At 45.1% G+C, this 22731-nt stretch overlaps 1 protein-coding gene across 2 annotated transcripts in view; it reads left to right on the top strand.

Moving 5' to 3' along the window:
• Nucleotides 1–22359, top strand: part of SLC16A14 (solute carrier family 16 member 14) — a 31229-nt gene extending 8870 nt beyond the window's left edge. Inside the window, exons 3-5 of one of the 2 annotated variants that reach the window (XM_084779183.1) lie at nucleotides 4162–4305; nucleotides 12539–13519; nucleotides 18870–22359. In XM_084779183.1, coding sequence (XP_084635309.1) covers nucleotides 4162–4305; nucleotides 12539–13519; nucleotides 18870–19021 — 1277 coding nt within the window. In that variant the 3' untranslated portion in view covers nucleotides 19022–22359. The remainder of the gene's footprint in view (nucleotides 1–4161; nucleotides 4306–12538; nucleotides 13520–18869) is intronic. The other variant, XM_084779184.1, reaches the window with a different exon arrangement.
• Nucleotides 22360–22731: the final 372 nt, after the last annotated feature.

Raw genomic sequence — 22731 nt, 5'->3', positions numbered from 1 at the left:
TATTCATTTATTTTGGTTTTTCGAGACAGGGTTTCTCTGTGTAGATTAACTGTCCTGGCCTCACTTTGTAGAGATCCTCCTGCTTCTGCCTCCCAAAGTGCTAAGATTAAAGGCATGTGCCACCAATGCTCAGCTTTGACTTTTTTTTTCACAGCTTTGATTTTATTCTTTAATGTATATAAAGAAATATCCTCAAACTATGGTATCTCAGTTTCACTTACTCCCAAGAATTTCCTCAGATGTTCATACCAGTGGTCTGATTTAATGTTATTTATGTAATATATATAATATGTAACACATGCTATATAGAGATATATTTAGTATATAGTAAGTCTATTGACATAAGCTAACTGAACTGTTGTCATTAATGTCAGAACTTATTAAATACATATTTACATTCATGTTTCAAATTATGTACTTTCAAAAACTCCAGACGGGGGGCTAGAGAGATGGCTCTGTAGTTGAGCCCATTTCCTGCTCTTGCAGGGGACCTGGGTTCAGTTCCCAGCAACCATCCATGGTGGCTCACAAATGCTCCTGCTCCAGGAATATCTGACACTTCAGGCCTTCACAGGCACCTGTATTCATATGCATACAGGCATGCACATAATCAAATACAAATTAATGAAGCTGGAGTGATGTCAGTGGTGAAGAGCACTGGCTGCTCTTACAGAGGGCCTGGGCTCAATTTCCAGCACCCACAAGTATCTCATAGTCTGAAACTCCAGTTCCAGGGCATCTGACACCCTCTACTGACCTCTGCAGGCACCAGGCACGCACATAGTGCACATTCATACATGCAGGCAAAACACGCATATGCATAAAAGACATACATACATTTTAAACAGATAAAATACTTCTTGATAGCAATATTAGTACACACCTTTAATCCCAGCAGTTGGGAGGCAGAGGCGGTTGGACCTTTGTGAGTTCCAGGACAACCTGGTCTGCTTAGCAGGCTCCAGGCCAGCTGGAGCTACATGATGAATAAAAATATAAAAAACAAAGCCGGGCACGGTGGTGCACCCCTACAATCCCAGGACTTGGGAGGCAAAGGCAGGCAGATTGCTATGAGTTCAAGGCCAGCATGGTCTACAAAGTGAGTTTAGGACAGCCACGGTTACACAGAGAAACCCTGTCTCAAAAGACAAAACAAAACAGCAAATCTTCAAGCACACACACAAGGCAGACAAGGCTGGGCTGTAGCCTATTGGCAGAGCGCTTGCCCAGAACCATTCTCAGTCTTCATTGTCAGCTTGATAGATTTAGAGTCACTAGGAGACAGACCTCTGTGAGGGTTTCTGGGTTGATCTGACTGAGGAGGTAAGGCCTACCCTAAATATGGGGCCACACCACTTCTGGGTCTGGAGGAAGCTGGCTGAGCACCAGCATTGTCTCTGCTTCCTGATGACAGACACAGTGTGACCAGGCACTATAATGTGAGCGGGTGGCCTTGAGAAACTCACCCTCTAACCCAAGCCCAAACAAACCTTCCCTTAAGTTCTTTTTATCAGGTTGGTCACAGCCGAAGAAAAGTAACAACACGCCTGGTGTGTGGGAGGCACCAGTTCCTTCTCTGGCACAGAAGAAAGAGACCTCACAGGGGAATTTTATTTTAGTTTGGGCTGAGCAGGGAAAGTCTTGAGAGCTCAATAATTTTATTTATTATTGTGTGTGGATGTACTGTAAGCATACATATGTGTGTGTGTATGAACGTGGGGACAAGTGTGCCCCAGCTGCTTTGTAAAAGTGAGAGGACAACTTCCGGGAATTGGCTTTCTCCTTCCACTGTAAGTTCTAGGAATTGAACTCAGGTATTCAAGCTTGCATAGCAAGCTTCTTTTTTTTTTTTTTTTTTTTTGATCCACTGAACCATCTCTCCAGCCCTAAGTTCATCTTTAGGTTGAAAAGCCCCACCCAAATGCAATACTCAATAACTATATAAAGTGATGATCTTTGATCTCTACACAGTGTCAAAAATGCACATCCCGGGGCAGGGATGCAGTTCTAGCAAGCATGGAGCTCTGAGATCCATCCCTCAGCACCTAACAAGCCAAGCATGGTGCATTTGGAAGGTGGAGGCAGGAGGATCAGAAGTGCAAGGTCATCCTTGGTTACATGGGCAATTTGAGACCAGCCTGGGATTCATGAAATTTTTTAAAAAATGCAACCTAATAGTCTCAGAGGAGGACTGGGGGAGAAAGCAGGGCCTCAGTGTATTGAAGATAGCAACTCTTTTTAAGTGTTGCTTGTATCTGGTGCTCTCTGATCAACACAGTGCATAGATAAATGTAATAAGTGAAATGTAACCTCGTCTGCAATAAGACAGATAGAAAGCCAGGAAGAAGACCAGAGGCAAGGGTAGAAGTTTTTACCAGCCTGAGAGGTTGTGACTAAGTCAGAGGGCCAGCCATCACATGGACCCAGTCAGTTGGAGATTGGTAGGAAACTAGTCAGTGTTGCTACTGGATGTGTGTGTGTGTGTGTGTGTGTGTGTGTGTGTGTGTGTGTGTGTGTGTGTGTGTGTGTGTGATTTCTCCCCCCAGCCCTCTCATTTTTCAAGACAGGGTTTTTCTGTGTAGCCCTTGGCTCTCCTGGACTCTCTTTGTAGAACAGGCTGGCCTCGAACTCACAGAGACCCCCTGCCTCTGCCAAGTGCTAGGATTAAAGGCGTGCGCCACCACTGCCAGGCTGATTTCTCCTATTTTCAAGTGTTTGCTTTTCCCACACACTTTCAAATTTTGTGTAAGGTGAGAAAATGCATGTCAGGCTGCATTCTGTTAGACCACTACTAGGCAAGGGCTTCTGTTGTAGGCAGAGTGAGACTGACTGCTTGTTCCCAGTCTGGAGCTGTGTATTCTCTGGTGAGATCAGGTACATCCCAAAGGTTTTTATACTTTAAGATTGCTGGGGGGCACAAAGGTCCTTGTGCCCTCAGATTCCAGGGAAACTGGAGGTGTCTCCTCCTGGAGGAAATAAAATACCTGCATTCCATCCAGAAAGCTGGGAGTGGGTGTTGCTATGGACCTGGTAAGCTTTTTATTATCTGCAGAGATAGACCTCACCCAAACCATAGAGTGATATCTCTGTAAGTTCGAGGCCAGCCTGGTCTACAGAATGAGTTCCAGGGCTACAAAGAGAAACCCTCCTCGAAAAGCCAAAAACCTAAACTGAAAAAAGTACATGTGACCATGAAGGTGGGTTTCATAGCTAAACAGCCTAGAATCTGCTGTTGTCTCTGCCTGAGAGAGCATAGAGGTCAGCAGGCCATAGAATACATGTGATATCTCCCTTAAAGGCAGATCTCTGTGAGTTCAAGGCCAGCCTCGAACTTCTTTAAAGATGGATTCTATTGACTGGGAACTAAAGATAAAGGCGTAGGGAGAAAGAGTCTCACCTTCATAGTCACATGTGCTTTTTTCAGTTTTGGTTTTTGGCTTTTTGAGGAGGGTTTCTCTTTATTAGCCCTGGCTGTCTTGTCCTGGAACTCACTCTGTAGACCAGGCTCTCCTCGAATTTACAGAGATTGTCCCGCCTCTGCCTCCCAAGGGCTGGGGTTAAAGGTGTGAGACACTACTGCCCAGCTGGTCACACGTCCTTTGTAAAGGAGTTTCTACATAGTCACACCTTAAGCTTTATTGTGTGCCTGGAATTAAAAAGATTATTTCCTGGAAACCTTTTTTCTAAATTCTATTGGGTTTAAATATGCCTACAATAAAGCACCTGGCACCAGACTTCCCAAAGTTTGATCCAGGTTGAGGAAGTCAATCTGAACTGAGTTTTCCTTCTCAGCTCTTTTCAGATTGCTGCCTGTCTTGACACCTGCAAGGACCCCCTCTCATGATTTGGCTTTGCCTACTTTATTAAAAGTATATTATATTAATTTTAATGTATTATTATATTTTTATTGGGGGTGGGGTACATGTGTGGAGGTCAACAACCTGTAGGAGTCTGTTCTTTTTCTACAGTATGGGTTCTGGGCCTTGAACTCAGGTTGGCAGTTTTGGCTTCAAGCCCCTTTCCTGCTGAGCCACCTTGCTAGCCCTGGTTTGGCCTTCTCTAAGCAGCCCTGGTGATGATTTATTCTTTAACTTCTTGTGTGGGGACACAGAAGACAAAAATGAGCCTCTAGTTAGTGCCTTTTTCACTGCTCTATGGCAGGACCTTTCATCGGTTTGTTCATTAATACCTGCGGGTGCCGCCAGACAGCAATCATTGGAGGGCTGGTGAACTCTCTCGGCTGGGTGTTGAGCGCCTATGCAGCCAACGTGCAGTCTCTCTTTATTACCTTTGGAGTGGCAGCTGGTAAGCATGGTTTAATTTTTTTTCTTTATTTCAGTGTTTTGTGCATTTAGATGGTGAATTTAACTGTGGCAAGGAGAGAGCCTGTTGATGGTCAGAGGACGGCTCAGCAGTTAAGAACACTTGTTCTTACAGGGGACCTGGGTTCCATTTTCAGCACCCATATGGCAGCTCTTGGCTACCTGTAACTCCAGTTCCAAAGGATCTGGCCACCCTCTTCTGATGTCTATGGGAACTGTGCACACATATGGTTTACATGCATACATGCAGGCAAAATGCACAAATAAAAAAATAAATCTAAAACAAACTTTTTGAAGATATTCCCTTTTTTGTTTGTTTATTTTTGTTTTTGTTTTCAAGACAGGGTTTCTCTGTGGAGCCTTGGCTGTCCTGGATTCACTTTGTAGAGCAGGCTGGCCTCGAACTCACAGCGATCCACCTGCTCTGCCTCCCAGGTGCTGGGATTAAAGGTGTGCACCACCACACCTGGCAACATTTCAATAGTTTAAAAGACATTCCATTTTTTGTCTTGGAAAAGTGGTGTGTGTGTGTGTGTGTGTGTGTGTGTGTGTGTGTGTGTGTGTGTGTGTGTCATTCTCTGCTTTATTCATTGACACAGGGTCTCTACCTGAATCTGGAGCTAGGCTGGCAGCCAGCAAGCCCTGGAGAGATCCCTCCCATTGCCCCACCTTGACCCACTGCCCTAGTGTTTCAGGCACATGAAGCCACATCCAGCTTTTTGTTCTTATTGTTTGAAACAAGGTTTCTCTGTGTAGCCTTGACTGTCCTAGACTTGCTTTGTAGACCAGGCTGGCCTCGAACTCACAAAGATCTGCCTGCCTCTGTCTCCTCGAGTGCTGGGATTACACACCCGACCACATCTAGCTTTTTACTTAGATGTTGTGGATTTAAACTCGGACTGTGGTGTTTGCACAGCAAGCATTCTTACCCACTGAGCTTTCTCCTCAGACCCAAGAAACACTTTAATAGATGTCAAGTGTCTTATATCACTAGCATCTGTATTCAACTTCCCAAATAGAACAAAATTCAAACTTTAGTGCCAGCCTCTAAATGCTAGGATACACAGTTCTCCTTCGAAGAATGGGAAAGAGGGATAACGACACAAGCTTAATCAAGTAAACAAAAATGTTAGGGAAATGAATGACATTCTCTCATTAGTAAGTATAGGACTGACTGTGACTCAGAGAACAGTCATTTATTCTTCCAGCTCCGTTCAGATGAATGAATTAGCGCAAACCACAGGCAGGGCCAATCTAACACACAGGCAGGGGATGGATTAAAACTGAACACCATGCGGAGTGGCTCGCATCCTGTAAAATGTATTGCCAGCCACAATTTCCTTTGCCCACAAGTTGTGGGCTTCGCACAGCGAGCAGTTACTTCCTCTCACACCTGTGTCCTGGTCAAGCTGATCCCACCTGACTCTGCAGGAAGAGGACTCTGATCCTGCTCAAAAATTAATTGTTACATCAGAGTTGAAAGTTGTTTTGATCCGAAAATCCAGGGGTGTAGTGGCACATGCATTTTCAGCATCTGGGAATCAGAGGCAGGGGCATTACCTGAAAGTTTGAGGTCCGTTTGGGCTACACAGTGAATTTCAGGCTGCCTAGGCCATATAGTGAGAGACTTTCTCTTAAAAGAAAGAAAGAAAGAAAGAGAGAGAGAGAGAGAGAGAGAGAGAAAGAAAGAAAGAGAAAGAAAGAAAAATCCCAGTGATCAAGAGACAGAGGCAGAAGAATCTCTGTTAGTTCAAAACCAGCATGGTCTACAGAATGGTGTCCCGCAAACCAGAGATTCACAGTAAGACCCTGTCTCAAAAAACAAAAACAAAACCACAAATAAAACAAAGTGTCCAGATGTACATAGCTGTAATCCTAGCCCTCAGGAGCGGGGACAGGGAAATGAGAAAGGAAAGCTATCCTCGGCTATGTACACAGTGAGTTTAAGACCAGCCTGGGCTACACAAGCAACTAAAAGTTGTTTTGGTTGGGGTATGGTGATATACAGCATGTGGGTAATCCTCACGCAAGATGGTCCAAAGGTTAAAGCTAGCCTGGACTATGTCGCAGGAGCCGACAGGTCAGCTTTTCTTCAGTGTGACAGTTGGTGCTCCTCTTGATTTTGGCATATGCACTTGAGTAGTAGCAGAGTCGGTTCTGTGCATGCTGTCCAAACTATTCATTGTGTTAATTGATTTTTGCTATCTTGCTTGAAGATTGACTTTATTCAGTTTGATAGAAATAAATGTTTTTCTGCTTAATATGCAATCACACACAAAAAAAAGATACTGGCAAAATGGCTCACAGATAAAGGTACTCGCCTATGACAGGTACAAGCCTAGACAGCCTGTGTGGATCTCGGGTCCCCAGGGGGAGGGAAAGACCCACGTCCTAAAGCAGTGGTTCTCAACCTTCCTAATGCTGTAACCTTTTAATACAGGCCTTCATGTTGTGACCCCCAAATCATAAAAGTATTTCATATGCTACTTCATAACTATAACTATTCTACTGTATGAATCATGTAAATATCTGATATGCAGGATATCTAATATTTGACCCCCCCCATGAAAGGGTCATTTGACACCCAGAGGAGTCATGACCCATAGGTTGAGAACCACTGCCTTCTGACTTCTATATGTGTGTGTGTGTGTGTGTGTGTGTGTGTGTGTGTGTGTACAGTCTTACACACATCATATACTACTAATAATAATACTTTTTTTTAGAAGACATTAGATAACTTTTTTTGGTTTTTCAGAGTCGGGGTTTCTCTGTGTAGCCCTGGCTGTCCTGGAACTTGCTCTGTACACCAGGCTGTCCTTGGCCTGCTTTTGCCTCCTTTGTACTGAGATTAAAGGTGTATGCCACCACCACCTGGCTAGGATCAGAATGTCAAGGCTATCCTTAGCTACAAATTCTAGGCCAGTCTAGTCCAGAAGAAGAGACCCTGTGAAAATAGGTACACTTACTTTGTTCCATCATCAAAATCCAGAAATGATCATTTTACAAAACAAATCGCCCAGTGTCTTCAACAAATAATTTGCAAAAGGTGTTGGGGTTGGGGGACTAAAAGACTTAAAATAGGCATCAACAGACAGTGGCCTAAGGCCCCTTTTCGAATCATGGCTTAAACATACAAGTTTGGGTGTATTGCTTTGCTTTTTGTTTGTTTATTTGTTTAGGTTTTTCAAGACAGCCCCGGCTGTCCTGGACTCACTTTGTAGACCAGGCTGGCCTTGAACTCATAGAGATCCACCTGCCTCTACAATGCTGGGATTAAAGGCTGGGGGCATTGTTTTTTTGTTTTGTTTGTTTTTTAAGAATAGTCATTTAGAAGACTTGTGGAAATTGGAGCCCCTTCTGGATATTTAGTGTATCAGGGGATTATTTTCTTCCAATGAGAAGCTAGAACTATACTGTGTAAATGATTCCTAGATTTCTCCAAAAACATGCACACATGAGGTAATATATTCTCGATTTGCCTTAAAATAATATGTGGTATTTACAAAATTGGCTGTGAGCTGAGATTTGTTGAAGCTAAGGGATGGCATGTAGAGTCATTAAAGCACTCTGTTTTTATAAGCTTCCCTTTGATTTGAGTTAAACGGTTCCATTAGAGGCTGGAAAGATGGCTCAGCAGTTAAGAGTGCGTGCTGCTCTTCCAAAGGACTGGAGTTCAGTTCCCACCACGTACACTGGGCAGCTTGCAACCTCATATTACACTTGCTCAGAAGGACACTTGCCTTCTTCTGGCCTCCATGGGCACCTGCACACCCATGCGCTCACACGGGCACTCACACAAAAATTAATCTTAAGGTTATATCACCTAGGCTGGGCAGTGGTGGTGTATATCTTTTTAAAAATATATTTGTTTCTCTCTGTCTCTCTCTCTGTGTCTCTCTCTCTCTCTGTCTCTGTCTCTGTCTCTCTCACACACAACTCTCTCTCTCTCTCTCTCTCTCTCTCTCTCTCTCTCTCTCTCTCTCTCTCTCTCTCTCTCACACACACACACACACACACACACACACACACACACACACACACACACACACACACACACACGGTGCTTTGCCTGCACGTATGACTGTAGGCCAGAAGAGGGCACCAGATCTCATTATAAATGGCTGTGAGCCACCACGTGGTTGCTGGGAATTGAACTCAATGAACTCAGGACCTCTGGAAGAGCAGTCAGTGCTGTTAATCTCTGAGTCATCTCTCCAGCTCCTTGGTACACTGGGGAGGCAGAGGCAGGTGGATCTCTGTGAGTTCAAGGCCAGCCTGGTGTACAGAGTGTGAGTTCTAGGACAACCAAAGCTGCACAAAGAAACACTGTCTCGAAAAATCAAAAAACAAAGATTATATCCCCTGTTGATGCAGTCATCCTGGGTTTTGGGTGTTGCTTTGGTTTTTGAGAGGCTCTCAAGTAGCACAGACTAGCCTCCAAGTCTATATCTAGTCAAGGATGACCTTGACTTGGATTGACCTTGGGATTCATAGTGTCTCACAATACGTGGCTTATGTGGTGCTGGGGCTCCATCCAAGGTCACATGAATGCTGAACAAGCACTAAGTATGATGTATGGTAGTCAACAACAGAACTTCTTCACGGAACATTTCTCATGTACATTCCCTGTGGTTCTCCACACAGGACTTGCTTGCTTGCTTGCTTGCTTTAAATTGAAAAAAAAAAAATGATTTATTTATTATGTTTACAGTGTACATCAGATCATATTATAGATGGTTGTGAGCCACCATGTGGTTGCTGGGAATTGAACTCAGGACCCCTGGAAGAGCAGTCACTGCTCTTAACCGCTGAGCCATCTCTCCAGCCCGTTTCTTTCTTTTTTTAGAATAGCCATAGACATACTCATAGAGTAGACCTTGCTGGTGGTGGTGACTGCCTTTAATCTCAGCACTTGGGAAGCTGAGGCCGGTGGATCTCTGAGTTCAAGGCCAGCTTGGTCTACAGAGAGAGATGACCAGGGCTACACAAAGAAACCCTGCGTCTCAAGACAAAACAAAACTTTATCTTTAAAAATGCAAAGTTAGTCTCTCTTAAAAAAAAAAAAAAAGATATGTCTTGGGTAAGTAAGATGGCTCAGCAGACAGATATGTTTACCACCAAGCCTGACACCCTGGGACCTCCCTGGGACCCACATGGTAGAAGGAGAGAACTAAGCAACTACCAGGTGAGGGAGGGGGAAACACGATGGGAAGAGGAGGATTTCCTTTCACAGCATGGTGGGCCGGGTGGCACTGCTGAGGCCAAATGGACCGGGAGCTGAAGGCATAAGTTGCAGGGTCTGTCTGATGGTGAGACTGTGGGGCCAGCTTCTGAAGGGACAAAAAGGCCTGCAGGTCTCAAAAGGCCACATCAGCCACAGAAATCTATGTGAGTTTCTCATTTCTTGGAGGATCAAGTTAGGGTTTTGTATAAAGATACACAGTCATCTAGATATGTCATTTTCATGTTTTTTACTTTTACAGACTGTTCAAAGTCAATTGGCTAATAAAGGTGGTGTGGGCCTGGTGATGGGCCATAGAATGATGTCTTTTTCTTTCTTTTCCTTTTTTCTTTTTGTTTTGTTTTGTTTTTCGAGACAGGGTTTTTCTGTGTAGCCTTGGCTGTCCTGGACTCGCATTGTAGACCAGGCTGGTCTCGAACTCATAGGGACCCACCTGTCTCTGCCTTCCGAGTGCTGGGATTAAAGGCATGCGCCCCCACCGCCCGGCCTTTTTCATTTATATTTTATGTTTATGGGAATTTTGCCATGATGTGTATCTACACCACGTGTGTGCAGTGCCCTCAGAGGCCAGAAGAGGGTGTCAAGTCCCTGGAACCAGAATTGCGGTGTTTGTTAACCATCATGTGGGTGCTGAGAACCAAACCTGGATCCTCTGCAAAAACGGCAAGTGCTCTTAACCACGGAGCCATCTCTCCAGCCCCCTTCCTTACGCAGGCACATGGGTACCAGTTTGAAGGTCAGAGAACAGCTTGCAGAATTCAGTTCTCTCCTTTCACAAATTCAGGTTGTCAGGCTTGGCAGCAAGCCCCTCCATCTTGTTAGCTGTCTTGCTGATCTCTAAAGGCTGTTTTCTCTGTCTATTTTACATTCTAAGAAATTCTAGATTTCTACCATTGTGATCATAAGCTTTATAAAGACTGGTTTAGAGTCTGGTCCAAAGTTGAGGGCTGTGTCTTGCCCTCACTGATATTGGCAGGAGGCTTAGGGACTGTCACCGCTCTAGTTGGCATGAACCTGGGAGAGTGGGGCCTAAACACGAGGTCGATTCAAGTCTCATGCAGTAGCCGTCTTTATTCAGGGCATCAGACAATTTATACTCTCAGGGCATTCTGAGGGTTGGACAAAGTCCTATGAGCAAAGTTTACTGGAGTTCAAGATGTACACAGTCACAAGGACAAGGTCACATGAGTCTAGGCTGTACAGAGTCAGGAGGGCAACTCAACTCATGGAAACATCATTCTAAATAATAATGCGTAAGATGGTGGGTAATCTAAAGTAAGCCCGCTCCTGTTTACTACACCCGGGAGGGGCATGAACACGCATTCCAAGAACAAATCCATACAGCGAAGGAACAGAGATTGTAAGACTCCCTCTTGTTTACTTGGAGTTTTCTCACAAGGTCTCGGAAATCTCCTCACATATTGTTCGTGAGCACGCTCTAACAAGGGACTTGCCACTTTCTTCTTCTGGTTGACTCTGCTTGAGAAAGGGCCTCGCTCCGTAGGGGAGGCTGGCCTGGAACTCTGTGTTTTAAATCTTCTGGTCGTACAGGAGAGATCTGCTCTGATGTTATTGGTAGGAACCCCTGCAAAGACTGATGGGAAAAATGGCGGCTCCTTCTAGTACCCCTCCTCACAGGTTCTGTACCTAGTTACTATTATTCCTTCATTAGAATGGAACTATATAATGGTGTAAGGAGATGGAGGTGGATATTTTGTTGTTGTTGTTGTTTTGGTTTTTCGAGACAGTGTTTCTCTTGTAGCCTTGGCTGTCCTGGACTCGCTTTGTAGACCAAGCTGGCCTCGAACTCACAGTGAGCCACCTGCCTCTGCCTCCTGAGCGCTGGGATTAAAGGCGTGCATTACCATGCCCAGCTGCAGTGACCAGTTTTACATGGTGCTGGGAATTTGCGTACACTACAGAAAGCACTCTGCCAACAGCTGGATCCCTCGTCTTCTCTTCCTCTTTTCCTCTACTTCCCATGAGCCATCAGCTTTGCTTTTTGTTCTTTCTTTGTAACTTTTATCCTCTTGCATCAATTGTTGTCTGGGAGGCTCACTGCCTCCTTCTGCTAACCTAGTCCTGGAAGCTTCTAGCCTCTGTACAATCTAACCTAGGCCTAGAATGTTTCAGCTTCTGAGACTTCTGCTTGACAAGCTCACCCTTACTTGTTCTTTCTGAGCTCTGTGCTGGCTGGTTCAACTCAGCTGTTCTGGCTCAAACTCTTCTCCCAGCTGACTTATTTAATCTGTTTCTCTCTCTGCTCTGCTTCGCTTCAAACTAACTCCACAATCTGCTCTAACCTTCTGGCTTCTTGTTTTCTGGCTCATTCCATCTTCACCTGAGTTCTCTCTCTGCAACCCATCTCTGGTAAAACTGCCTCCTCACTCGGTAAAACTGCCTCTTAAGTAGCTTCCCTTTCCGCTCCTTTCTCCCAAGAGTTAGGTGTATCCTATTCTGTCAAATCTTCTCTGATTTGTCACCTTTTCTGCCACTCAATTAGACATCACTTTCAAACATGGCTGCTTCCTTCTACAAACTAACTTTCATCTTCATTGGAATTAGAGGTGTGGTGGTAGAGCTAAGCTTTTTTTTTTTAACCTGATACTTGCTCTATACCAGGCTGGCCTTGAACTCAGATCTGCTTACCTATTGTCTCCTGGATCAAAGGCGTGTTTGTATTCCAGCCGGATCACACAGACCTAGGAGATCTTTGGATGGGATCTTTTGCCAGAACAGCCACGTTCTGAGTTAACATTTCCCTCCATTGCTCTGTCACGACATGCCCAAAAGCGTCAGGAACTAAGTTCTCTAAAATTGCTAACCAAAATAAACATTTCTTCTTCTTACATTGATCACCTCAGGTGTTCTGCTGTAATCTGGAAAGCTGCCCGACACAGCAGGTGGTCTTTAGGTACTTTGGATTCTGACTGTGTCTCGGTGCTGTCTCCCCTCTCTCCCCTCTCCCCTGCAGGCCTCGGCAGTGGAATGGCCTATTTGCCAGCAGTGGTCATGGTGGGAAGGTATTTTCAGAAGAGACGGGCCCTAGCCCAGGGCCTCAGTACCACAGGGACAGGATTTGGGACATTCCTGATGACCGTGTTGCTGAAATACCTGTGTGCAGAGTATGGCTGGCGGAATGCCATGTTCATTCAAGGTGCTGTATCCTTGAACCTGTGTGTTTGTGGAGCACTCATGAGGCCTCTCTCTCCTGGAAAAGTAGAAAACTGCCCAGGAGGGGAGGAACCGTGTGCCCTCCCAGCTTACTCCACTGAATCTGTGAAGTCAGGCCCACCACTGGGCATGACTGAAGATCAGGGCAGAAGGCCTGGGAAGGAGGAGGAGACTATCTGTGACCTTCAAACACAGGAGTGTCAAGGTCAAACCCGTGCCAGGAAGAACCTGTGTGCTTTCCGGGTTCTGAAGACTGTGGGCCAACTTACTGTGCGAGTTCAGAGGGGCTTTAGGGACTGGTACTCGGGCTATTTTGGGACAGCCTCACTCTTCACCAACCGCATGTTTGTAGCCTTTATTTTCTGGGCTCTGTTTGCATACAGCAGCTTTGTCATCCCTTTCATCCACCTGCCAGAAATCGTCAGCTTGTATAACCTGTCAGAGCAAAACGATGCATTCCCTCTGACCTCGATTATAGCAATACTGCACATCTTTGGGAAGGTGATCCTGGGGGCCGTGGCTGACCTCCCCTGTATCAGCGTCTGGAACGTCTTCCTCATTGCCAACTTCACCCTGGTCCTCAGCATCTTCCTTCTGCCGTTGATGCATACCTATGCGAGCCTGGCTGTCATCTGTGCCCTGATTGGGTTTTCTAGCGGCTATTTCTCCCTCATGCCCGTGGTAACAGAGGACCTGGTTGGCACTGAGCACTTGGCCAATGCCTATGGCATCATCATCTGTGCCAATGGCATCTCAGCCTTACTGGGACCACCATTTGCAGGTGAGTGCCCCAAGGTACCCAGAGCTTAGAGTGCATGCAAGAGGGCAGGGTGGGTGGTGGTCCATGCTCCCCCTTACAATATCCAGTGTCAGAGCTGGCCATGGTGACACGTGCTTGTGATCTCAGCACTTGGGAAATACAGGTAGGAAGAGCACTGCTAGCTAGAGGTCAGCCTTAGCTGTCTCAAAAAGACATAAAGGCCAGGTGTGGCAGTATATACCTGAAATACCAGCAGTAGGGGTATTCAGGCAGGATGAGTGTTATAAATTCCAGGCCAGCTTTAGCTACATGATGAAACCCTGTTTCAAGAAACTACAACTAGGGGCCAGTGAAATGACCGCAGGTAAAGTCCCTCACCACCAAGCCTGATAAGTGGATGATTCCAACCGTCAGAACCCACACAGCAAAAGGAAAGAACAGAATCTTACGGATTGTTCTCTGACCTCCTCAATGAATGAGGAGGACTGTGCTATGTACACACACACACACACACACAGAGACACACACACACAGAGACACACACACAGACACACACCCATTAAACACATTAAGTAAAAGTCTTTTAGAAGGAGGAACCAAAAACAGGGCTGAGGATGTGTCTCAGTTTGGAGAGTCTTTGCCTGGCATGTGCGCCCAGAGTGTTTCTTTTGTTTTGTTTTAGTTTTGGTTTGTTTTTTTTTTTTTCAAGACATGGTTTCTATGTAGCCCTGGCTGGCCTGGACTCGCTTTGTAGACCAGGCTGGCCTCAAACTCACAGAGATCTGTCTGCCTCTGCCTCCCAAGTGCTGGAATTAAAAGCGTGCGCCACTGTACCTGGCAATGCCAGGAGCTCTATAACCAGCACCGTATACACTGGGTGTGGTGGTGTACTACGCCTGTAGTCCCAGCACTTGAGAGGCAAAGGCAAAGGTCAGGAGTCCAAGGTGATCCTTGGGGAGCCTACATCTTAGAAAAACAAAACAAATCAAAACAAAAATAAACAACAACCAAAAAAGGCATCCATGCTTGGGTCGAGCCTTGTGTTTGTTGCCTGTTGCTGCTGTAATAAGCTGCCATAACATGATTTTACACCAGATGTGGTGGGTGGTGCATGCCTTCAATCCTAGCACTCAGGAGGCAAAGGCCAGCCTGGTGTACAAAGTAAGCTCAGGATAGCCAAGACTACACAGAGAAACCCTGTTTCAAAAAACAGACAAACAAACAAACAAAAACCATGATTCTACTGTTCTGGCAGTCTATCCACAACAACTTGTGCCTCAAGTTCAGGAAGAAACCCTGCCTCAAAGGAACAGATGGCCGGGGATGAAGGTGCACACCCAGCACTGTCTTTTAACCTCCAATCACTGTGAATGCACAGACGTACACACACACACATGCTCACTTCTTACACAAACATATATCTTTCACATGTATTTATAAAAATATATAGTTATGAGATAACTTTCAGGCCAGGCATGTTGGTGCAAGCCTTTAATCCTAGCACTTGGGAGGTGGAGGCAGGAGCATCAGGAATTTAAAGCTAGCCTGGGCTACATATGACCCCCAACTCAAAAACAAACAAGCAACAACAAAACCTACCACAAAAGGCACAGTCAAAGAGAGGAGTTTCTGTGGGTGCCTACCCTCAGTGCTCTGGGGACACCAGGCCACCGTGCGGATGTGCTAGGTGTAAAGGGCCCTTTCTCCTTTTGTGTATTGCTTCCACCCCTCCCACTGATTCAGACAGTAATGGTGAAGGGCATTCACTGGCTGCCCGCGTAATATTTAATTGACCCTTCAGGCCAAAAACTAAAGTCATAATGAGATGTGGGCCCAGCACTCATGCACTGTGGGGTCAGGATGCCTGGCAGTACCAGCGATTAAATAACCACATTCAAGTCTTGCTAGACGTCCCAAATGGGCTGGAAATACTACTTAATGTGCTGCAAAGAAAATTACTTCTCCAATTACCTTTTTTTTTTTTAAATGGTTTCAGAAGCAAACATGTTTCCCATTTTTCAGCAAGATCTCTAGTCCCATTTCAAAACCTGGTACGATTTATTGCCACATTAGACATGGTTGTGCTTCCATTTAAGGAAGACATGCATTTCAAGCCATTACACATTCAATCATGACACTGGACAACACCAATGTCAATCTGATTCACCTATCACTTTATAACATGGCTGGGTGTTCACTTCTCCTTAAGACATGTCATAGTAGTAGGTGGGTTTTCTAGATGTTTCCAGAATACTTTCTAGCAAAACCTAGCCAACCAGATGGCTTGCCCTCATTTGAATAAAACCTAGCAGCACCCTACCAAGCATTTTCAAGGTTGTCCAAGAACTGGAGCGATTTAATTGATGAGAAAGACACCTATCCTTCTCACTGGGCACATCCAAACAAAAAGGGAGGGCAACTGAATAGGAAACCAGCTTTAACTTTAGAGCCAATGCCTTGAATTAATGGATGAAAGACCTGCAAAGGTCCCAAGTTCCAAATGGAAGAACAGAGATGTTGTGTGCCTGGTCAAGAGATTGCTATCTATTGAGTTCACACAGTGGTAGAGTGCTTGCCTGGCAAGTGTGAGGCCCTAGCTAAGTTCAATTCCCAGCAGTGGGAGGCTGAAGACATGGCTCAGTGATTAAGGGTACTTGCTTCAGGGCTAGGGAGATGGCTCAGAGGTTAAGAGTACTGGCTGCTCTTCCAGAGGTCCTGAGTTCAAATCCCAGCAACCACATGGTGGCTCATGACCATCTGTAATGAGATCTGGTGCCCTCTTCTGGTTTGTAGGTGTACAAGCAGGCTGTACATATATATGTATGTATGTATGTATATGTATATGTATATATGTGTATACATATATGTATATGTGTGTGTATGTATATATATGACAAACTTTAAAAAAAAAAAAAGAAAAAAAAAAGAAAGAAAAAAAATTTAAAAAAAAAAAAGGCTGGGCATGGTGGTGCACACCTTTAATCCCAGCACTCAGGAGGCAAAGGCAGGTGGACTCGTTGTGAGTTCAAGGCCAGCCTGATCTACAAAGCAAGTCCAAGACAGCCAAGGCTACACAGAGAAACCCTGTCTCGAAAAAAAAAAGAGCACTTGCTGTTCTTCCAGAGGTTTGGTTCTCAGCACCCACATCCACTCACAACCACTCCAGCTCCAGAGAATTCACACCTTCCTCTGGCCTCTATAGGCACCTGTACACACATGGAACACACACACATACACACATACACACACACACACAAATACAAACAAAGACATTCCCTGTTTTCCAGTCAGATGGGGTCTTGTGCTTTGTCTGAGGTTGGGGTTACACAGTGGCAATGCTAGTTCAACCTGCTTCAGGCACAGGGCTGAGACTAAGAGCTGGAGCTCCCACTCCTAAGCACTTGGTCACATGAAGACTGAAGATTGAACTAGTGACTAAGCCAGCTTCCGCTGGTGATGAGCAGAACATGATAACACCATTGTTTGGTTTTGCTGTCATCACGGGTAGTGTTGGGTATTGAACCCAGGGCCTTTCCCCGTGCTAAGCAAGTAAGTGATCGCCACTAAGCTATATTGACTGACAGTCTCGCCCCACCGAGGGGGGTCAGGGGTCTCACTATGTGACTGTCTTGCCAGAAATGCAATATACAGACCAGCCTGGCCTCAAACCCACAGAGATCTGCCTTGCTTCTGCCTTGCAAGTGCTGGGATTGGGTGGGGGGGATTAGAGGTATGTGTCAAGCTTGGCTAATTTTATTTAATTTCGAGCAGGGTCTGATTAAATTGCCCAGGCTGACTCTGTGGGGACACTCTGCAGCCCTGGCAGGCCTTTAGTTTACATTCTTCTCATAGCTGGGATGTCAGACCTGTGGCCCCAGGTCCTGCCCTGATCTTTTAACTTTCAGACTATGGACCCTCATCTGCCCTGTGTAGGTAACACAAACCAGTCTACAGCATCTTCACTTACTCGTGTTGCGGTCACCCATAGGAGTCCATTGTGGGCAGCGGTGTCACTGAGCACAAGTTGGTGGGGTTGCTGAGATGTCAGCGTGGCTTCCAGATTCTGAAGCTGAATCATTATTTTTTAGACTAAGTGTTTGATTGCAGATGGAGAAAGAGCGGATTGGGTTTTCCTAAACCTAGAGACTATGACCTTTAGCTGGGTGGTGGCGCATACCTTTAATTCCAGCACTCCGGAGGCAGAGGCAGGCAGATCTGGTCTACAGAGCTAGTTCTAGGACAGCCAGGGATACACAGAGAAACCCTGTCTTTAAAAAAAGATGGCAGGGTGTGGTGACACATGCCTTTAACCCCAGCACTAGGCAGGCAGAACACTGTAAGTTCAAGACCAGCCTGGTCTACAAAGCTAGTCCAGGACAGCCAGGCCTACACAGAGAAACCCTGTTGAAAAAAAAAAGTTTATTTTTTTGTTTCCTTTTTGTTGTTGTTGTTTGTTTTTTTATGAGACAGGCTCTCCCTGGGTAACTCCAGCTGACCTGAAACTTGCTATAACCAGGCTAGCCTCAAACTCAGAGATCACCCGCCTCTGCCACACCTGCTGTCTCTTATTTTTAAATCTAATATCACATTTGACAGGGCTGATGGGATGGGTCAGTGAGACAAGTGCTGGATGACCCGAGTTCAATCTCTGGAGCCCATGTTAAGGCAGAAGGAGAGCATTTACTCCACAGAGCTGTTCTGTGACCTCCACACATGCACGTGCCACAAGAGTGACACACACACAAAGGTCATACACTTACACAGAAATTTAAAAAAACCAAAACCAAATAATAGTAGCCAGGCATGGCGGCACACTTGAGAGGCAGAGGCAGGCAGATTTCTGTGAGTTCTAGGCCAGTCTGGTTTATGTGTTGTGTTAAGGGGCTACATAGTGAGGCCCTGTCTCAAGAACACACACACAAAAAATTAAAAATTAAAGAATAATAACCCACAGACAGTTTGAGGCCAGCCTTGAATATGTGAGATCTTTTTTTTAAAAAGATTTATTTATTTAATATACATGAGTGCTCTATTTGCATGTACACCTATAGATGGTTGTGAGCCACCATGTGGTTGCTGGGAATTGAACTCAGGGCCTCTGGAAAAGCAGCCAGTGTTCTTAACCTCTGAGCCATCTCTCCATCCCCAGTGTCACAAAAGGTTTAATAAATTCCTTTGGCGGGCAGTGTTGGGGACTGAACCTCAGGTCTAATGTGTGCTAGGCAAGTGCTCGGCCACTGAGCTACATTCCCAGTTCAACCTCTTGCAAAGAAAAACACTTGAAGCAGCAACAAATGCTTGCTTTGTATCTTCGGGGCCTGTCTTACACTGTGTTATACTGAATATATATGTACTTTTTTTTTCCCCGTAGGGTGGATCTTCGACATCACACAAAAATACGATTTTTCCTTTTATGTATGTGGGTTGCTTTACATGCTAGGAATACTCTCTTTGCTCATCCAACCGTGTATTCAGATGGTAGGACAATCCAGAAGAAAGTATGTAGACGGTGCACATGTTTAGGGTCGTGTAACGTTTGGTGTGGATTCCCTCCTCGTGCCGTGCTCACCTGGCTGCTAGAGGAGCGCTCGGTGTGGTAACTGGTGGCGGCGGCGCTTGTAGATGCCACTGTCATCACTTCATCTGTAAGCGTGACCTCTCTGCAGAGGTGGCACATGGTCTTAGAGACGACGGTGTTTGTAGCTTGTTAAATAGTTGGTACAGATGCCCTTAGGAATAAACTTTCAAGCCAGGCATGGTGACAGATGCCTGTAATCCCAGCTCTAGGTGGAGGTAGGAGGATCAGAGACTCAAGCCTCTGTCACCTAGTGAGTTCTGGGCCAGCCTGGGCTAGATGAGACCCTGAAAAAAAAAGGACCCCACACCTTCTCTTTTCCTTCCCTCTCCCTCCCTTCCTCCCTTCCTCCCCCCCCCTCTCTCATCCACTAGGACTAAGGTTTTACATGCAAAGACTGAAAATAAAAGCTTTGCAACTCAACCACTCTTTTTTTTTTTTTCTCGAGACAGGGTTTCTCTGTGGTGTAGCCTTGGCTGTCATAGACTCACTTTGTAGTCCAGGCTGGCCTCAAATTCACAGTGATCCACCTGCTTCTGCCTCCCGAGCACTGAGATTAAAGGCATGGGCCACCATGTCTAGCTCTCAACCACTTCTTTGTAAGGTAAAACCCAAGTGTCTGTATTTCCACAAAGGGCCCATATAAATGGGCTTTGAGCATGAGAATATGACTGAGTTTCATAAATTAATATTTACATGGAGTTATTGGTCTACTGGTATCATGCAAAGGCAATGTAATCTGTGGGCTGGAAAGGTTGCAAAGAGGTTAAGAGGTGCTTGCTGCTCTTGCAGAGGACTAGAGTTCAGCTCCCAGCACCCCCATATTGGTTCGCAATCACCTACAACTCCAGTTCCAGGAGATCAGACGCCCTCTTCTGGTTTCTTGTGGCCATTGCACTCATGTGGCACACATACATACACTCAGACAAAACACCTCCATACATAAAATAAAAAAAATTTTTAAATGAATACAAATTAGTACAGTTTTTTAAAACACAGTTTATATTTTTATGAAAGAATTATGTAGCTTCGAAGTACAGTTTCTAATTCTTCCTTTAAGAAATGAAATTGGCCATCCTTTCTAACTCAGTTACCGTGTCATTGAAATGTGTTGTGAACTCAACACCAAGCCTTCCCATGGTCCATGAGTGATGTCCTCAGTGGCAGGTGTGTTTCTTAGTGCACTTGACTCTGGCACTTTGATTCATGCCAGTGTCTTAGATTGAACCACCTTTTTTTTTTTTTTTAAGAGCCTGGTGTGGAGGTGTATGCCTTCAATTCCAGCACTTGGGAGACGGGCAGATTTCTAAATTCAAGGCCAGTCTGGGCTACAGGACAAGTTCAAGGACAGCCAAGGTTACACAGGGAAACCCTGTTGGGGTGTCAAGGGGAGACAGATCATCTTTTGGGAGTTTTTCTTGCCCAGTAAATATAATAGAGAGCTAATTGTTGCCTGGGACCTGCCACCCTCTTCTGGACTTACAGGTGTACAACACACCCTACACACACACACACACACACACACACACACACACACCTCTCTTTTTTTTTCAGAATCAAGCTGTGAAGGTCATGGATGGATTGCCTTGCAGCTGACCGTGTACCTAACACCAGGGCCCTGGTGCCAACCAGCCCAGCTCTGGTGCCTCTTGTCATGTAGATGATTCACTTGTCTGGACTTGGCACAATTTTTAAAATAGTTCTCTTTGTAGGTTTCATACATGAAGATGTCTCATCTGGGACATCATAAAAAACAAAACAAAACTCTTCCTTAGCCAAGATCTCTATTTTTCTAAAGCTAAAACATTTTCAGACTACAGAATAGAATGCTGCTCCCAGATCATTTTGAAATGTCTGACTGCCTTACTTGCTTATGCATACCTTTAAATGATTTAAGTGTCTACTTGCTGGTATGGGGGTGTAGCTTAGCCTAACATCTTCAAGACCCTAGGATCCATCTCCATGCCATAAAGCAGGAAACTGATACAATTTGCTCATCAAACAAAATTGCAAGTGTCTTGGGTCAAATTTGCCTAAAACGAATCCACCCCATTCTCAATTATCTTTGGTAATTAAAGGCAGAAAGCTAGCAACTGGAACTGCAGAATGCTCCCAAGGCCTAACTTGCAGGCAGAAAGCAAGGAGAACTTCCCAGATGTTAACAGGTAATTAAATGAACAGTTTCCATCTGGTCTCCACTGTCTCCTGCCCTAAGGACTAGCGGAAAGCTTGCTCCATGAAACTACCTAGATAACACCCATAATAAGCGAGCTGGCTAATAGAAAGGACTCCCAAAGGCCCCACCAATGCACATACTTGCTATTACCTCCAATGACTTGAGCATTGCCTGGAAAGTAGATAAGACAATAATGTGCATGCCATGTTCCACTTGGCCTAGCACAAAGACATGTTTGGGTTTTGTTTTGTTTTTTTGTTCTGTTTTGTTTGGAGACAGGGTCTCACTACGTAGACCAAGCTGGCCTTGAAATCCTAGAGACCTGCCTTCCTCTGCCTCCCTGCCTCTGCCTCCACCCTTGACCAAAGACCTGTTTGTTATCATCATACCTAGAGCACAATTTGATGTTTTAACAAAGGTAATATCAGCCAGACATGGTGGTGCATACTTTTAATCCCAGCATTTGGGAGGCAGAGGCAAGCAGGTCACTGTGAGTTCAAGGTCAGACTACTCCATATAGTGACTTCCAGATGAGTCAGAGCTCCATAGTGAGAATATGCCTCAAAGGTAAATAAATAATAACGACAGTCTTTGAAACCGAAGCAGTGATATTTATTTTCATCTTAAATGCACACATACAAACAATTAGGTACTGTGAAACAACATGTTATGTATTTTAAAAACTACATTACTTCACTACTTTCACTGTCTGCAACACGAGTTAATAGGAGGTGGTGTTAACTGTGCTGAATGGCCTGTGGTAGGGGATGCTTGCCGTGCTGGCTACGCATCAGAAATACGAGCTTTCCACCCACCGACCCAGCTGGAATTGCATCCGGTCCGAGTGCTCGTATTTCTCCATGTGGACTTGCTCTGCCTGAGGGCACAGCGGCTTCTACTGAACCAGAGGTCCCTGCAGGACTGAAGCAAGACCTGCTTGCAAGAAATGGCTTTGTTCATACCTGCCTTGATCTGAAGATGCTCTCAAGGGTTAATTGTGTAGTCATATGTGCTTTATAGATTGCCATTTGAAAAAAAAAAACATTACCTGTGTGGTTTTTTTTTTTTCTTTTACCTGCAACCAAATAAATGTTGTCCTCTTTAAAGGTGGCCAATGAGTACTTGTATAAAACCAATCTTTCTTCTTATTTTTTTTTTTAATTTATAAGAGTGCTGGGATTTGCCAGGCGTGGTGGCCCACACCTTTACTCCCAGCACCTGGGAGGCAGAGGCAGGTGGATCGCTGTGAGTTTGAGGCCAGCCTGGTCTACAAAACAAGTCTAGGACAGCAAAGGCTACACAGAGAAACTCTGTCTTGAAAAACAAACAAACAAAAAAGAGTGCTGGGATTACAGGCAGGCACCAACTGTCTAGCGCCACTCTCGGTGTAAACAGAACTAATGGAGAAATATTCTCTGTGTGTTTAGGAACAGTACATTTCCATCGGTTTTAGATAATTTGTCTTTACTAAGTCATGTTCCC

The sequence above is a fragment of the Acomys minous genome (assembly GCF_964271855.1).
Source record: "Acomys minous genome assembly, chromosome: 4".
NCBI lineage: Eukaryota > Metazoa > Chordata > Mammalia > Rodentia > Muridae > Acomys > Acomys minous.
Note: the sequence above shows the minus strand (reverse complement) of the source record. Positions and strands in the feature narration are given on the sequence as shown.